The sequence below is a fragment of the Ambystoma mexicanum genome, chromosome 2q (assembly GCF_040938575.1).
Source record: "Ambystoma mexicanum isolate Mex_15411 chromosome 2q, UKY_AmexF1_1, whole genome shotgun sequence".
NCBI classification, from domain to species: domain Eukaryota; kingdom Metazoa; phylum Chordata; class Amphibia; order Caudata; family Ambystomatidae; genus Ambystoma; species Ambystoma mexicanum.
The window spans coordinates 1,163,744,868-1,163,760,390 of NC_090924.1; the positions used below are offsets into that span (position 1 = coordinate 1,163,744,868).

Consider the following 15,523-nt stretch of genomic DNA (forward strand, 5'->3'; position numbering starts at 1 on the left):
CCACTTATGCCTGAACTAGTGGTATAAACTTGGACGGATATGCTAGGCAGATTATAAAATATACACAGAGTAATGTTTTTCACGCCAGCCCCCTCACACTCAATGATTCTAACATTTCTCCAGCATGGGGTCTGGCATGGATTCACATGCTCATGAATATTTCCTGTCGTCAGGCCGGGAATCCTTGGTAAAGACAAAATCATTATCAGTTTTGTTTCTGATCTGTCTTTCTTAGTAGCAACCAATCACTGGTCTCTGGGTCATATTGCCCCCAGCCAGTGACTGCCCTCTCCCTAAGCCCTGCCTCTGGCAGCCATCCTCCGATTTTTACTGCATGCTCAAGCGTTGGGAGTCCTTGTGTTTAGCTCTCGAGCTTTTCTGCTGCGTTTTCGCGCTTTTTCAAAGAGATGATCTCATTTTTCGGTCAAATAGAGCCTCAAGCTCCACGGTGGCTACATCTGATCTACGGGGACCCGTTTCGGATTTTCTACGCCCCTCAAGGGTGAAGTTTTCATCGAGTTTCGCTTCTTGGAGGAGTCCAGAAGTTTCTGCGGCCTACCCGGACATGGCCCAGGAGAAAGGAAGCTCGACGCCCGTAAAGCTGTTCAGGGTTTGCCCTGGATGCCAGCTGCAGAATGTGTTCAAGGAGGACGAGCACTCAAAATGTCTCTACTGCCTTCATGAGGACAAAACGCATGTGGACAAGGACTGTGCATTTTGCGGGAACATGTCGAACGGACCATCAAGGACCGACACCTTCGTCTCTCCAACTGGCTGGAAGGAAAGAGCATGTCCCCCGTACATGGGGATGACACGGGAATGGACACGGCCACGACGGGTACGGATGACGACGACGGCGACAACGGGACGGAGCTCCCATTGCCTCCAGCCCAGACCTCCCACGCTATGATCGCCAGGGCATCTGAGCTTTTCAGCTCTGCCCCGAAGAGAAGAAGGAAGGAAGGTTTCCTTTACCAAAGGCGCGAGGCCAAAAGGAAGACAGTCCTCGCCATGCCTCTGCTGGATGACATCTGGGAAGAGGGTCTCACCCTTCTCAAGAACCCTTCTATGATGCCTGCCAAGAGGGATCAGTACCAGAAGAAGTACTGGTTCCCCGACGCGGCACCTTTGTGCCTTGGGGCGCAACCGACCCCTGACTCGTTCGTCTCACTGGCGGCCAAGAAGAAAGCGGGGGGGTGGGTCGGGTGCATCGGCCTCAACGTCAACTTCCCCGCCGGACGGTGTAACGCTCACCTGATTCTCGCAGAGGCGCCGGTCTTGACTGGGCGACTACCGTATCTTCAAAGGTGATGTGTAGCACCCGGTTGGCTCTTTGGGCTGGACCTCTGTGCACTGTATACCTGACGTGTAGAGTAAGATGTCTGCAGATAGAAAATATGGGGTTAATGAACTGGGGTTATTGGGGTGTCCCTATCTCTTTCCTCTTCTCCTCTCCTGTAGACCCCCAAAGGTTAACCCTCTCACCTTAGGTAAGTGAATGCCGAGCTCTCCATCTGCCTCGGGGCAGGGTGCTGTAGCCAGTTTCTTCACTGGATAGATAGCGCAGGCCTCTTGACTTCAGAGGACTGCTGTCTGTCGTTTACTGCACGAACGGTAAGTTTCGAGTCATTCAAATGTCTTTTTAAAGTCTTTAGTAATGATGTCTCTTGTTTTGCAGGGTTCCGGCGATGGCGGATGACGGGCTGAAGTGAGTTGAAGATGGAGCCCGTGTGATGAATAGAAGCGCCTGGAAGCACGTGAGTAAGCGCTTGTTGCCTGCTTCACGATGCGCTCCAACTGTCTTTTTATTTTGCAGGTACGAGTTCGGAGTGGCTGCAGGGTGCCGGAATACCCACTGGATTAGATGTGGAAAGGAGTAATGGCACGTGAGTATTAAAGTTCCCCAATGTCTTTAAACGCACCTTGTTTTGTCTTTCAGATGCGGATGCAGCGCCGAAGGCCTCCGGAGCGTGCGAAGAGTTGGTAAGCTTTTGTCTTTCAGATGCCGGAATGCAGTATGAAGACCTCCGGAGCGCACGAAGAGTAGGTAAGCCTTTGCCTTTCAGATGCCGGAATGCAGTGTGAAGACCTCCGGAGCGCACGAAGAGTAGGTAAGCCTTTGCCTTTCAGATGCCGGAATGCTAACCTGTTCTTTCTTGTCTTTATAGGTGTTGCTGAAGACTGGATTCAGGATGGTAAGCCTTTTTCCTTAGGCCCAGGACTGGATGCAGAAGACACGATGAGCGTCCTGCTGCAGAGGGTGCAGAATAACGCAAAGCAAGATTCATCCACCGGGTGTGGTTTAAATAGCCTCCTGTAGTGCTTAGGTGTCTCCTTCCACAGCCACGCCTAGGTAAGAAAAGAGTTCCTGGTAAGAAAAGAGGTCCTGCCTTCCAGAAGAGTTCCAGTGTTCTAAATCTAGGGAGTGGCTCCAGCCCCACCCAACAGGAAAAGTAGTTCCAAACAGAAGAGGATCAGAGGCTCAACTGGCAGGCAAGTAAGCAGCATGGTCTGCTGCAGGTAAGTCCATCCAAGCATTATGAGCCCGGCGCTTCCAGCGCTGGGACTGGGCATATTTATGAGCCTGGTGCCACTGGCGCCAGGACTGGGTCCAAAAGGTCCCAATTGGGACTGGTTGGCACTCGGAACCTGGGTTATGGATCTGCTTCCAAGGGAGTTGGGAAAACCCTGACCTTTTGGAAGCAGAGATCATGACAGACGGCGAAGGAAAGAAGCTGGATGCAATGGGACGACGAGTTATCTCGTCGGCGGCAACAACGATTAAGGTGGCCAACACCCGACAAGAGGGCTGAGGCCCTGGAGATCTTGCGGGAAGGTGAATGGGGCGTCGGACCTCGCCATAAGGGTGGCAACGGACATTGCTGGCACTGGTTTCCGCCAGCTAGGCAACAGCGTTTGCCTCAGACGACGAGGGTGGCTCAAGGCGACGGATTTCCGCCAGGACGTACAAGCCAAGGTTTTGGACATGCCGTTCGACGGGAACAACCTGTTTGGGAAAACAGTGGATGAGTCCCTCCAAGCCATCAAGGCGGACACAGAGACAGCTAAGGCCCTAGGAGTTCTCCAGCAATGAAGGCCGTCTTTTCGGAGCTCCGGAGGCAAGCAGGGTGTGCCTCCAAGGGATTCGGCGGTGGCTCCTCTACGTACCGCCAAGCGGCCCGCTCCTCGTTGCAGGAAGCCTATAGAGGACGAGGCAAGTCGGGTGGATCCCGCCGTCGTTGCCAGGGAGGCCAAGGCGGCAAGGTGTCCTCCAAGCAAGATTGAACCGACCTTGGTGTTGGACCCCCACCGAAGCAACCCGGTGGGTTGGCCGTCTGGCGAAGTTCGTCAGCGTGTGGGAGTCCATCTCCACTGATCGTTGGGTGCTGGACGCCCTGGCCCAGGGGCACGCCCTTGAATTTCTAAAAAAAAAAAGTGCCCCCGCATTCCTCCCGTGGCCAGGAAAGAAAACCACGTCCCTCAACTACTGTTGGAGGTAAGGGCGATGCTCAAGAAAGGTGCCATCGAGCTCGTCCCAAAGAGACTCTGGGGCTCCGGAGTATACTCAAGGTACTTCCTCGTGAAAAAGAAGACAGAAGGGTGGCGACCCATCCTAGACCTGCGACGACTGAACAAGTACATCAAGGCACAGAAGTTCCGGATGGTCACCCTCCAGCACATGATGGGACAGCTGGAGGAGGGCGATTTCCTGCCGTCGTTGGATTTGGAGGATGCATACTTTCACATTCCCATTCTAAAAGGACACCGGAAGTTCCTCAGGTTCGTGGTCCAAGGGCGGCACTACCAGTTTAAGGCCCTCCCTTTCGGATTGAAGTCGGCGCCCAGGGTTTTCACCAAGTGCCTCGCTCCAGTGGCGGCGCGGCTGCGCCTGCAGGGGATCCACGTCTACCCCTACCTGGACGATTGGCTCATCTGTGCAAGGACAAGGGAGCTCGCCGTAGAACACACAGTGAAGACCGTCCAGCTGCTCACGGACCTGGGGTTCTCCATCAACTTCCCCAAGTCCCACCTGGTCCCCTCTCAAGTCGCACTGTTTCTGGGAGCCAAGCTCGACACAGTGGCGCGTCTGGCCTCGCCGTCAGAGGAAAGGACTAAGGCCATCCTAGGCAAGGTGCAGCGTCTGCTGGCCATGGACGTGGCCAGAATGAAGTCCATCAAGTCCCTCCTCGGGATGATGTCCTCTTGCATTTATCTTGTGCGCCTGTGCAGGCTTCGGATGCGCCCTCTACAGGAGTTCCTCGACGCCCGCTGGATTCAAGCGACAGGCAGCTTCGAGGACAGGATTCCTCTCAACGAGACCTTCCGACGAGCGATCCGGTGGTGGGGCACCTGCGCTCATCTAGCGGCGGAGACAGATTTTCAGACCCCGGCCCACCAGGCGACGGTGACGACGGATGCCTCCCTGGAGGGGTGGGGAGCACACACCGGAGATCTTCACACGAGAGGCCTTTGGCTCCCGGAGGAGAAGCTGCTCCACATCAACATCCTGGAGCTCTGGGCAGTGTTCTGGGTTCCTCAGGTCCTTTCTCCCGTCCCTCAAGGGCAAGGTGGTGAGGATCTTCACCGACAACACCACCACGAAGTTCTACATCCGGAAGTAGGGCGGATCCAGATCCACGGCCCTATCCAAGGAAGCACAGGACTTGTGGCATTGGGCCGTTTCTCAAGGGATGTTTCTGGTGCCGTTTCATCTGGCAGGGATGAAAAACACCATTGCCGACTCACTTAGCTGAGAGCTGAGCTCGTGCCACGAGTGGGAACAACGCCAAGATCAAGTGGACCGACTCTTTCAGCGATGGGGCAAACCCCAGATCGACCTGTTCGCGACGGCGACGAACTCCAAGTGCCAGAGGTTCGCCAGCAGGTTTCCCCAACCGAGGAGCATGGGCGATGCCTTCTCGTTCCCCTGGGACGGCCTGTTCCTATATGCGTTTCCTCCGTTGCCGTTGCAGGCTCCGACTCATCAACCTGCTGAAGAGGTCCCGGTGCAGAATGATCCTCATCGCACCAGCGTGGCCGAGACAGATCTGGCTCCCGGACCTTCTGGACTTGTCAGCGCCCCCACCAGTCAAGCTGTCGACAGACGCATATCTTCTCTCCAGAGAAGGAGGCGCAATTCTTCATCACGACCCAGAATCGCTGAACTTGCAGGCCTGGCTCCTGCAGCAATAGAGTTTGGAGGATACGATGTCCCGGCCGACTGCAGAGAGGTTCTTGCGAAGGCCAGGGCGTCCTCAACTCTCAAGTGCTACGGACATAAGTGGAAGAGGTTCTCTATCTGGTGCCGTGCACAGAAGATTAACCCTCTGCGGATTACGGCCCTTCAAGTATTGCCGTACCTTCTGTCGCTAGCCAAAGCTGGACTATCTCATGCTTCAATCAAGATACACTTGGTAGCGATTTCCCGATACACCAGGACTACAGGGCGGTCTTCCCTGTGGTCTCATCGCCTGGTTAAGGAATTTATGAAGGGACTGTTTCGATCATTCCTGCCGGTGAAGGCGCCAGCCCCGGCGTGGGAGCTCAACGTGGTGCTGACCGGGCTCATGGGTCCGCCATTCGAGCCATTGCATTTTGCCCCGTTGAAGTTTCTTTCATGGAAAACAGCATTCCTGGTGGCCATCACCTCCGCACAACGCGTGGGAGAGATCCAGGCACTATCCTGCAAGCCTCCATACCTGATCTTTCACGATATGAGGGTAGTGCTGAGGACGCACCCCTCCTTCATGCCCAAGGTGCCGTCGGACTTCCATCTCAACGAGCCCTTGGTGTTACCAGTCTTTTTCCCGTCGCCTTCGTCGCCGGCCGAGAGGACTTTGCACTCGCTGGATGTAGCTAGGGCGCTGAAGTTCTATGTGGATCGAACAAAGAGTTTTCGGATTACATCACAGCTGTTTGTGAACTTTGGACCAGTGAACCAAGGGAAGGCTCTCTCGAAGGCTTCCATTTCCAGATGGCTCTCCGGCTGCATCATGCACTGTCATCGGTTGGCAAACCGACCGTTGCCCGGCCGTCCAAGAGCCAATTCGACCAGAGTGGTCGCTGCTACCACAGCGTTCTTGTCTGGTGTGCCTCTGCTGGACATTTGCAGGGCTGCTACGTGGAGGTCGACACACACCTTCACGAGATTCTACTGCGTCGACCGGGATTCCAGGGAGGAGTCCAGGGTCGGCCAAGCAGTTCTGCGCAACCTGTTCGCTTAAGGTGAGCCTGGTGAGGAGGTAAGAAATGTTTACTGTTGAGTTTTGATGTAATGCCTAATATTGAGCCTTTGCCACCTCCCGTGGTTGTGCATGTGTTTACTGCTATGTATTCTTATATTCATGAGCATGTGAATCCATGCCAGACCCCATGCTGGAGAAGGAACAAGTTACTTACCTGTAACTGTTGTTCTCCAGCATGGGTCTGGCCTGGATTTACATGCAAACCCTCCCTCCTACCCCTCTGTGGCTCTTCACTTGGTCATACTGCCCCTTTACGTGCTACCAAATCTGAGGATGGCTGCCAGAGGCGGAATTTAGGGAGAGGGCAGTCATTGGCTGGGGGCAGTATGACCCAGAGACCAGTGATTGGTTACTACTAAGAAAGACAGATCAGAAACGAAGCTGATACTGATTTTTTCTTTACCGAGGATTCCCGGCATGACGGGGAATATTCATGAGCATGTGAATCCATGCCAGACCCATGCTGGAGAACAACAGTTACAGGTGTAATGCAAACTCTGTTTGATCTAGTTGGCCAATGATTATCGTTGTTGGATTTAAGATTTGTGGGCGAGCTAGACTTGTCCCTGCCTTATGGAGACCGATATTACTCCCCACTTTTATTTTTAAATGTGCATTGGTTCAGTTAGAAATAAAATAACAGATTAAAATGAAAACACAAGTTATGATAGAAAAGGATATGCAATTGTGTTACCAAAAATCAGTATACATAACTTCCATGTCCAAAATATACTTAGGAATTTTTATTACAGCCAGATAGAATGCTTGTTGGATTCCAGATAAAGCATGAAGCCAAAATTGAGTTGTAGGGCCCTTATATTGTGGACAAACCTGGTACATTATGATTCCCTTTAGCTATGTAAATCCAAGCAAAGCAGAAGAAAATGTTCTAAAGTTTCAAAAATAGCCAAATTCTTACAAATGTGACAAAAGCGGGCACCTTTAGGTGCCTTAGATCTAATACCTAATATTTTATGAGTGGGCATTAGATTTAAATGTGTTCTCATAAAGTAATGCCAACTAACAGGTTGACAACTAACCAATCTCGGGAGGATAGCTCAGGGGCAACGAGCTTGCCTTGGACGCAAACGACGCGGAGCAACACAGGTTTGATCCCCAGGTCCGCATTTAGAAACCTCTGGGTATTAAGCGCGTTATAAATAACCAGTTACAATTACAAACATCACAATTAATATCTTCATAAAAAGAATCCTGTGAAGGATTTAAGATTGTAGTGTATGCATGCAATAGCTTCTATTTAGCAAAAGTTTGGATCGAAAGCAAACCTAATTGATGTAGTCAAAGCGTATCACACAAGTGGGTGCACTATTCGGAAGTATTGTCTCCAAATAACTCCCTCAAGTTTAAATGGTAAGCTGCAAACTTTTAAGTGTAAGACTTTCAAGCCATACGCTAGAGCTGGAACAACTTTCAACTCATAGAAATTGTTTACAAGTAATAGATAATCGACCATAGCAGATGTTAGTATGCTTCATTCGGGCAGAGAATAATAAAGGCGTTTCACGTAGCCTTGCCAAATTAGCCATATTAGCTGGTATTTTAAAGATTGGAAACCCAGGTAGATAAGATGTTCAATAATATCAACTTGATCTTGCATGAGTTTTCAAGCAAGGCATTATGTTTTTTTTCTCCAATTTATAACCTTCGTTGTCTTCCTGTTTATAGATAGATGGGTTTCTGCCAAGAAGTGGGATAGTGCTGTTAGGTTTCTCTGTAGGCCAGTTGGGGTACAGTCAAACATAATTAAATCATCCATGTAGTCAAGCCATTTCAAGGACTTAATTTATATCAGAAATGTATAAATTAAATAAAAGGGGGCAACAACGCAGCCCTGTTTAAGACTTCTAAAAGTATCGACTTTAGATCACATACGTCCTCAGCCATTTTATGTAACCTGAATTGAGGTCTTGGAATAAAGTGTAGTTAAGATTACAGAGAGCCAAGGTGCCAAGGCCCCAGCCTGCCAATATAGCCCATAATCTGGCTCTTTTAATGCAGTCAAAGGCTGCTGTGAGATCAACCGAGGCCATAAAAATGGTTGAAGCATTTTCTTGCCAAGGTTGACATTGAATCAAAGCAAGCGCCATTCCATTACGGGAGGTCCCTAGATAGACAGAAACAAGATTGCTATTTCGGGAATCTACTCTGCCAAATAGCCCTTAAGTCTAGATATCTGAGAAATATAAAGGCAAAATGTTTACCACTCGCAGCGAGCACGGCTACAAACCGTAATTTTCGGAGTCCAATCAATCCCTCCTTTTAATATTTTGGCACGATAAACGAAATTGATGTGGAGGGCATATGGTTTGTTAAAAAGAATATGACTGTCTTTGGCTCTGTGAGGCGTCGGAGATGTGAGGCGGACAACTTGGTAAATTGATTTTCAAATTAGTCATTTCATTAAATTAAAAATTTGGATAAATGTCTCACTATCCCTACTCTGACAAGGATGTCTCTGCCCAAAATAAACTAAAGGAAACACTCTAACAAAAGAAAGGATGTCCCTCAAACTTGTACGTTCAATAAAACAATAAGGAAATGCATGCCAGTTTGATTCAACAAATATATATAGCATGCAATCAAATTCGCAATATGACTGTCCTCTCTTCTCATAATCTGGGTGAATTCCCCTACCCCAGATATGAGCAAGGCCTTGCTCCACCGTTTCAAAAGAAAATAAGTAAATCCTGGTTTGCCACAAAGTTACAACACAGTTCTAGAAGTTCTGAACTTGATAACAAAATGTTCTAGTGACTCAATAATGTACCAAATGAAATGGTATACTCCAACTCTTTCTGGAGTAAGAACAGGCTTTTCATGTGTCTTCTTCAAGTAAACGACAATTATTGTCTTTGTCAGGATGATTTGCCACACACGTTTGACTTCTGAAGAATTATAACTCCTCCACAGCAGGTTTACACAATTCTTCTTCCAATGTCACAATTAACTTGAGCTGTCTTTGTTAGAACCACAGTTCAGCTATTTATCAACTACTACCTGGTTGACTCCCATACCAGGCTTTCGACTTCAACAACTTATTATACGGGTATACTCGCCTGCCCGCTCAATTCTTCACAAAAGAAAAAAGTGTGCTTTAGTGGTAAGTAAAATCCAACTTAGAATAATAACTTCAGATGGTTCCTTTCTAATCAAACTTTAAAATAAATTCCGGAGAACCAAGGAACACATTAGTACTCTTTAGGACTCCTTTTCAACTATGCTCCTCTCCCCTTGGATAATCTTGTCCAGAAGGGCAATCTGTTTGCCACCCTTCTTTCCCCTCTACACCAACAACCAAATAGTGACCAGGACATGGTCTTACTCTGCTTCTGTCTTGGCTTTGGCTATGTGTGTTTGTCAACTAGTAATCTGCATTTCACAACTCATGAATAGCCCTTCTTACAACTCTTGGGTTGCCAATATTCCCCTCTTGCCTTGAGCAATGTTTGTTCTATTGGTATTGCTAAGTTTTTAAATACTCTTGGCTTGTTTCTAATAAAGCTTTGCTATGGGGTGGTTTTGGGCTTTCCACAATCTTGCTTGCATAGTTAATTTAGTTCACCAATTGTAACGTTTGTCGTTTTTGAATAGTTTAGTATTCACAATTGCAATTACTGGTTCTTTCTACGCGAGTGAAACTGCCTACTGTTAACAAACGGACAGCGTGGGAACGCTCTGGTGTCACTTGCAAGCTGTTAACTCACCGGCTAAGTCGCTCGCTCATGCTCTACTTGGTGTTCGCAGGTCTTCTGTAGTGGCTCCTCGCAGTAGGGCGAACAGCCTCCTCTGGTCCACCTCTGCTTGCACCACTCGGAATTGCAACAGCTTCTGCACCCGTAACCTCTAGAAAGGGAAAATCTCCCTTGCTACTTGTGCATCCCGCTGCGCGACCTCTGCAAAATGAGCCTTCAATGGGCAAGCGTCCTTTTCTCACGCATTCCGCTGCACAACCTCTCTAACAGGGACAACTTGATGCAAAGACCCTCTCGGGACCGACCACTGCTTTTGGCTTCTCAATGGTCCCAGCGCCATACATGACCCCCACTGCTTTCTCCTTTCCTGCTGCTCGAACGCCTGCACCTGACGGGGCTTTTTAAGCCTCCCACCTCAGGTGTAGGTCATCTTCACTAATTAGCTGACTGCTCCTACAGCAGTATTCCTCTGCATCCCTCGTCCCAGTACTGATGGAATTATTCGACTTGATGTCCCTGTCTACAAAGTTAGTTTTTCTAATCTTTTCTACTTTGCAATGAGCCATTAAGAGATTGGGGTTTCGTGGGAAATCAAACAACGGGTTTTCTCTTCCTCCTGACCTGTTCCCCCCCCTACATCCTCCCCCCCTCACAACCCCCATGTGATCCTCCCGTAGAACATACACCCCCAGTAATCCCCCCCCCCCAACCCGGTCTAGGAGGAATCACTACTGATTCATCACAGCTCTTAGACACCAACTGGATGTGGAGACCGTTATTACTCCCCATTAAACGCAAAGAGAATACGAGGGGTTGACAGATGTGTGTTCGTGGATGAAAAGACATGGAGATGGCGATTCCGGATGTCAATTGTAATCAACCATTTAGTCTCGTCGGTCTTGTGAAACTGGATGTTGCCGGGACAACTATTGGGTTATGCTCTATCTCAATGTTTAAATGTGGGCATTTTTGTGTGCCCAACGTTCTGCGTCTGTCACTTTATTGGAAATTGAATCCGATGTAAAAGGAAGACGTTTTAAAGAAAATGTCTGTGCCGCAACAAACCCCTTCAACTTGTGTTCAACTACACTGGTTCAGCAGGCGTCGTCTCTAAAGTCTTGAACGATTCGTCTTAGCTATTTAACAACTGCAGGAGTATTTATGGAACGCTACACTGATGCTGTATACGTTATAGTATATCCTTGGTTGATATGCTGCATGTTGCAATCAGAATGCTTGATTTGACCTTTACATTGAGTTTCTGTGTTTTTATTGTAAAATAGGTATGCATCCAGGGGTCTCGTTAAAAAAAAAAAACGGTTTCTTTCTCATTAAATTACACATGTGAACTAGCAGAACAGTTCCAAGTGGAATCCGCATTGAAACCTAAGATCTGTAAAGTTTCTACTGGTTATGTTTGTTGTAATCCTGCATGTGTGTCTGTTTAGCTTTCTGGGGGAGTAGGCCTGCATTCTGGTCATGATTAGCCCCAGCCACTTTATATGGAAAGCTTTTATGGACTTTATTATTAAGCATAATGTTTCTCCTTGACAATTTTCATTAGTGTCTGAATAAATCTTTGTGTAATTATACAGTTGTTTCAAAGATTTCTAAACCGTTGCTTAATCCTTAATGCTACACAAACTTCCAAATGTCTGGTAACCTCCCTTCCCCCTCTTCTTCTGTGTTCCCTTTCATGAAGGCGGCTGGAGGTACCATATCCCATCAGGTCAGCTTTTCCTATTTTAATGGATTCAACTCCCTTCTAAACAACATGGAGCTCATTAGGAAGATCTACAGTACTCTCGCTGGCCATAGAAAAGATGTGGAAGTCACTAAAGGTTAGTCTGCCAACCTTTGTTCTGTGTTTTACTTGTATATTAATTGTTTGGAAGCTAAGATGTAACTTTGTGGTTTTTCCAAAATATTCTGCATATATAGGTCTTCAGTCCTCTGTGTCATTTGTACATGTCACTGTTAGTGTGTGTGTGTGTGTGTGTAGCAGTAGCAAATGTTAAGCTGCTGTTTTGTATCATGGGAACGAACACCCTACACATGTTGCCTTTATCCTGCATTAGGGATGTCCACCAATGGCTAGCCTTGAAAATGTCCTCTGTAACTGTCATTTATTTTTCTCGGTATTGCAATTATTGTGAATGAACAAAGCACGCCATTCAATTTAATCAACTCCCTTTGTTTAAACAGTACTTTGTTTGATAAATGCACACAAATATTTCATGCAATAAAGTCTGTTAGCTGAACCTTGCAGACAGAGAGCAGCAGAGTTACAAAGTTAAAACACGCCTTTGAAATTAGAATTTAAATAACAATAGCAAATGAACCGCCCCCTAAACTTCCACCTCTTAACATACATTTTTAATTATTCTTTTTAGTATGAACTTCATTGTAGGTCGCTACAGTATTAACGTTACTGTTTGCAATTGCCATGTTTCACTTTGAAAGAACCATCCTTTTCGTGCCATGCCATGAATAAATAATGTTTGTTCTAATGATCTGATATGATGACAAAATGAAAATGTGTTATTTATATAGCGCCTTAATCCAAAGCGCAATATTTATTGCCTTGTTGTGTGTCTTAAGTACACAAGAGCATCTAAGTGGTAGTCTGTGGCCTTGTATTAGCACTATAAAGGGATACCTCTCGGTATCTTATGGTGGTGTAACAAATCCAATAGGGGGCGGGGGGAACAAGGTTTGATGTCGAGGTTGCAAAATGTACCGATAGTGTGAGCAGTCAAAATAGAAGAAGCATAAGAACACTGATTACTCCTATTACAATAAGAAATCAAGAAACTGGACACATGATTGATTGATATTTTATTTCTATCGCGCTCGTACACAAGTGTTTCAGAGAGCGACAAGGCAAGGGAGGGTACAGGGGAGAACCAAACAGCGATCTTACTAGGCCCAGTGACATTGAGAACGCGCAAGTGCGTGGAAGAGGGGGGAGGGGAAAAGTGCATGGAAGGGGGAGAGGTGGAAAGTGCAAAGCAGAGGAGAAACAGGTAGATAACAATAAATAAATAATAAAGGCAACAAACAGTGGTAATGCAGCCAGCAATTTGCAAGTGCTAGGTTTAAGGCAGCAGACAGGGTAGGTCTGATAAGTGCAGGAAGAAAAAGGGGGGGCTGTATGAGTACAGATACAGACCCCAGTGCAAGGGGTGACCCAGAGGCAGTGCGGGAGGGTGGCAGGATGAGCAGGTATCTGGGCCCAAAGGACAGAGGGTGGCCAGGGGCAAGGTGCCAAGAGAGAACAGATCAGCAGGGAAGAGGGGGAGCGAAGGTAGAAGGAAAGAGGAAGGTCTTGAGGTGCTTCCGGAACCAGAGATGGTTCTCCTTAAGTTTTAGAGTGGCAGGGAGGCTGTTCCAGAGGGAGGCCCCAGCCGAAGACGGAGATCTACCCCCAGCTCGTTTCTTAGAAAAACGACTGACCCTGAGTGAGTTGGAGGTAGAGTTGCGAAGAGCTCGAGAGGGGAGGTATTTGCAGAGGGATAGCTGAAGGTATTTTGCCTACATGAAAGTGTTTCTGTATAGGTATATAAAAGCTTTTTCCATTGGATTCATCTCTTTGTCAGTATTCTCTTTCCTTCTCTGCAGCACCCTTTCGTTCTCTTTCCCATTATAAATGCTGTGCTTTTAAAGTCTAAAGCACATCCCCTGAGCTTTAATTCTCTGCCAGGTTTTTTTCGTCTTTCTAGGCCTTTTGCCAAATTGGCAGTCTATTAAAGTGACCTTCAAGAACTGTTGAAGAATTCAGTAAACTTGTATTGGCGGCACAGTAAGTTGGTCTACATGCTCGGAGTAAGATGCTATCTGCTCGCTTGTGACCACATTTACAGAGGTTTCCCACTGCAACTCAAAAGCCTTGTTAGCTTGGCCCTCTGGGACTGGGGTAAGCACATCTCCACATCTCTCTGTCTCCGATTTTCAGTGACCCATAGCTGATTAATACCGTGTGCTCACTATCCAAAATCCCATGTGTAGACTCCTGAAGGCATGTGTCTCATTTGATACTACATTCCATAACCAAGTCTGAGGATAGGCGTGATCTGATATTCTTAAAAAGCTACAATAAAAACCTTCTTCCATGTTATATCTGATGTGCTGCGTTTATATCACCCGTGTAAGTCTGGTAGGTTCCAAGGAATCACAGGCCTACAATTAGGTAGATGTAGATGGCATAGATCTATAGACCTGATACATATATATATATATATATATATGACATATGACATATTTTCAAGGAAAACACGTTCGTTGCAAGGACGTTAAAGTGAGAACTTAATGCAACAAAACCCCTGAAATTCAGCTAAAGCCACCTTAACTTTGCGCCCTGTTGCACAGCCTATGACCACAATGATGACATCACAGATCACATCACTGATGACATTACTAATTGCATGTTGCTTGAGAACACTGATGACATTACAAATCACAAGCCATCACTGGTGACCATACTAATTACATCGAATATAACTGATTACATCAAAAATGGAATTAGACATAACATCATTTATGAGTTAGCTCATGAAAAGATGAATTACCTTAATAACAATTTAGACTGTGGACTTGGCCATATCAAAGGATGAGGTCACTGGCCAGTACCAAAGACCATAACCAGTTAGTGTTCAAAAATACCAATGTGCATGGTTAAAAGCCATGCCTAGTAGTAGCCCATCACTATTTTCAAATATACAGTGGGCAACATTCAAAGCTGTAGTCAGTGGCCATGGCTAAAGGCCATAGCTAGTGGCCATTAATATGTTAGAATATACCGTCTGCATAGCTCATAACCGTGGCCAGTGGCTAGTATTGTGTTGAAGACCATGGATAGTCGCAGGTTAGTGTATATAATATACAGTGGGCACGGCCGAAGTCCATAGCTAGTGGCTGGTTATTATTGTACAATACACAGTGGACACGGCTGAAGGCCATCGCTTATTGCATTTTATTATAGTAAAATATACAGTGGACATGTCCAAAAGATGTACAAACTGCCCAAAGTCAAAGGCCATGGCTAGTGGCCCATTTATATATTAGACTATATAGTGGGTACAGCCAAAGATAGTGGCCACTGGCCTGTATTGTGCTTATGTCCATGGCTAGTGCCTGACCAGTGTATATAATATAACGTGCACACGGTTGAAAGCTGTACTACTGATCAAGGCCAAAATCTATGGTTGGCAGACGCTTAGTGTTTTAAAATATTCAATGTTCATGGGTAAAGGTTGTCACCACTGTCCATAACTGAAGGCCATGACTAGCACCTATTCATATGTTAAAATATATTTGACCGTGCACACTGACCATGGCTGAAGGCCATGGCCAGTTATTGTTATGTAATTAGTCTTGTCACCAGTGATGTGAATTGTAATGTCATTGTTATCATACAACATGTAATTAGTGATGTGATCTGTGATGTCATAGGCTGCGCAACATGGGGCCCAACGTTAAGGTGGATTTAGCTAAATTTCAGGGATTTTGCTGCATTAAGTTCTCACCTTAACGTCCCTGCAAATAAAGTACTTTTCCTTGAATTTA

General features: G+C 46.9%; 1 protein-coding gene across 2 annotated transcripts in view; it reads left to right on the forward strand.

Moving 5' to 3' along the window:
• The window catches only part of SLC25A13 (solute carrier family 25 member 13), a 1,524,563-nt gene that overhangs the window by 754,693 nt on the left and 754,347 nt on the right, over positions 1-15,523 (forward strand). For both annotated transcript variants that reach the window (XM_069648547.1, XM_069648546.1), the window contains exon 7: positions 11,661-11,799. In XM_069648547.1, coding sequence (XP_069504648.1) covers positions 11,661-11,799 — 139 coding nt within the window. The remainder of the gene's footprint in view (positions 1-11,660; positions 11,800-15,523) is intronic.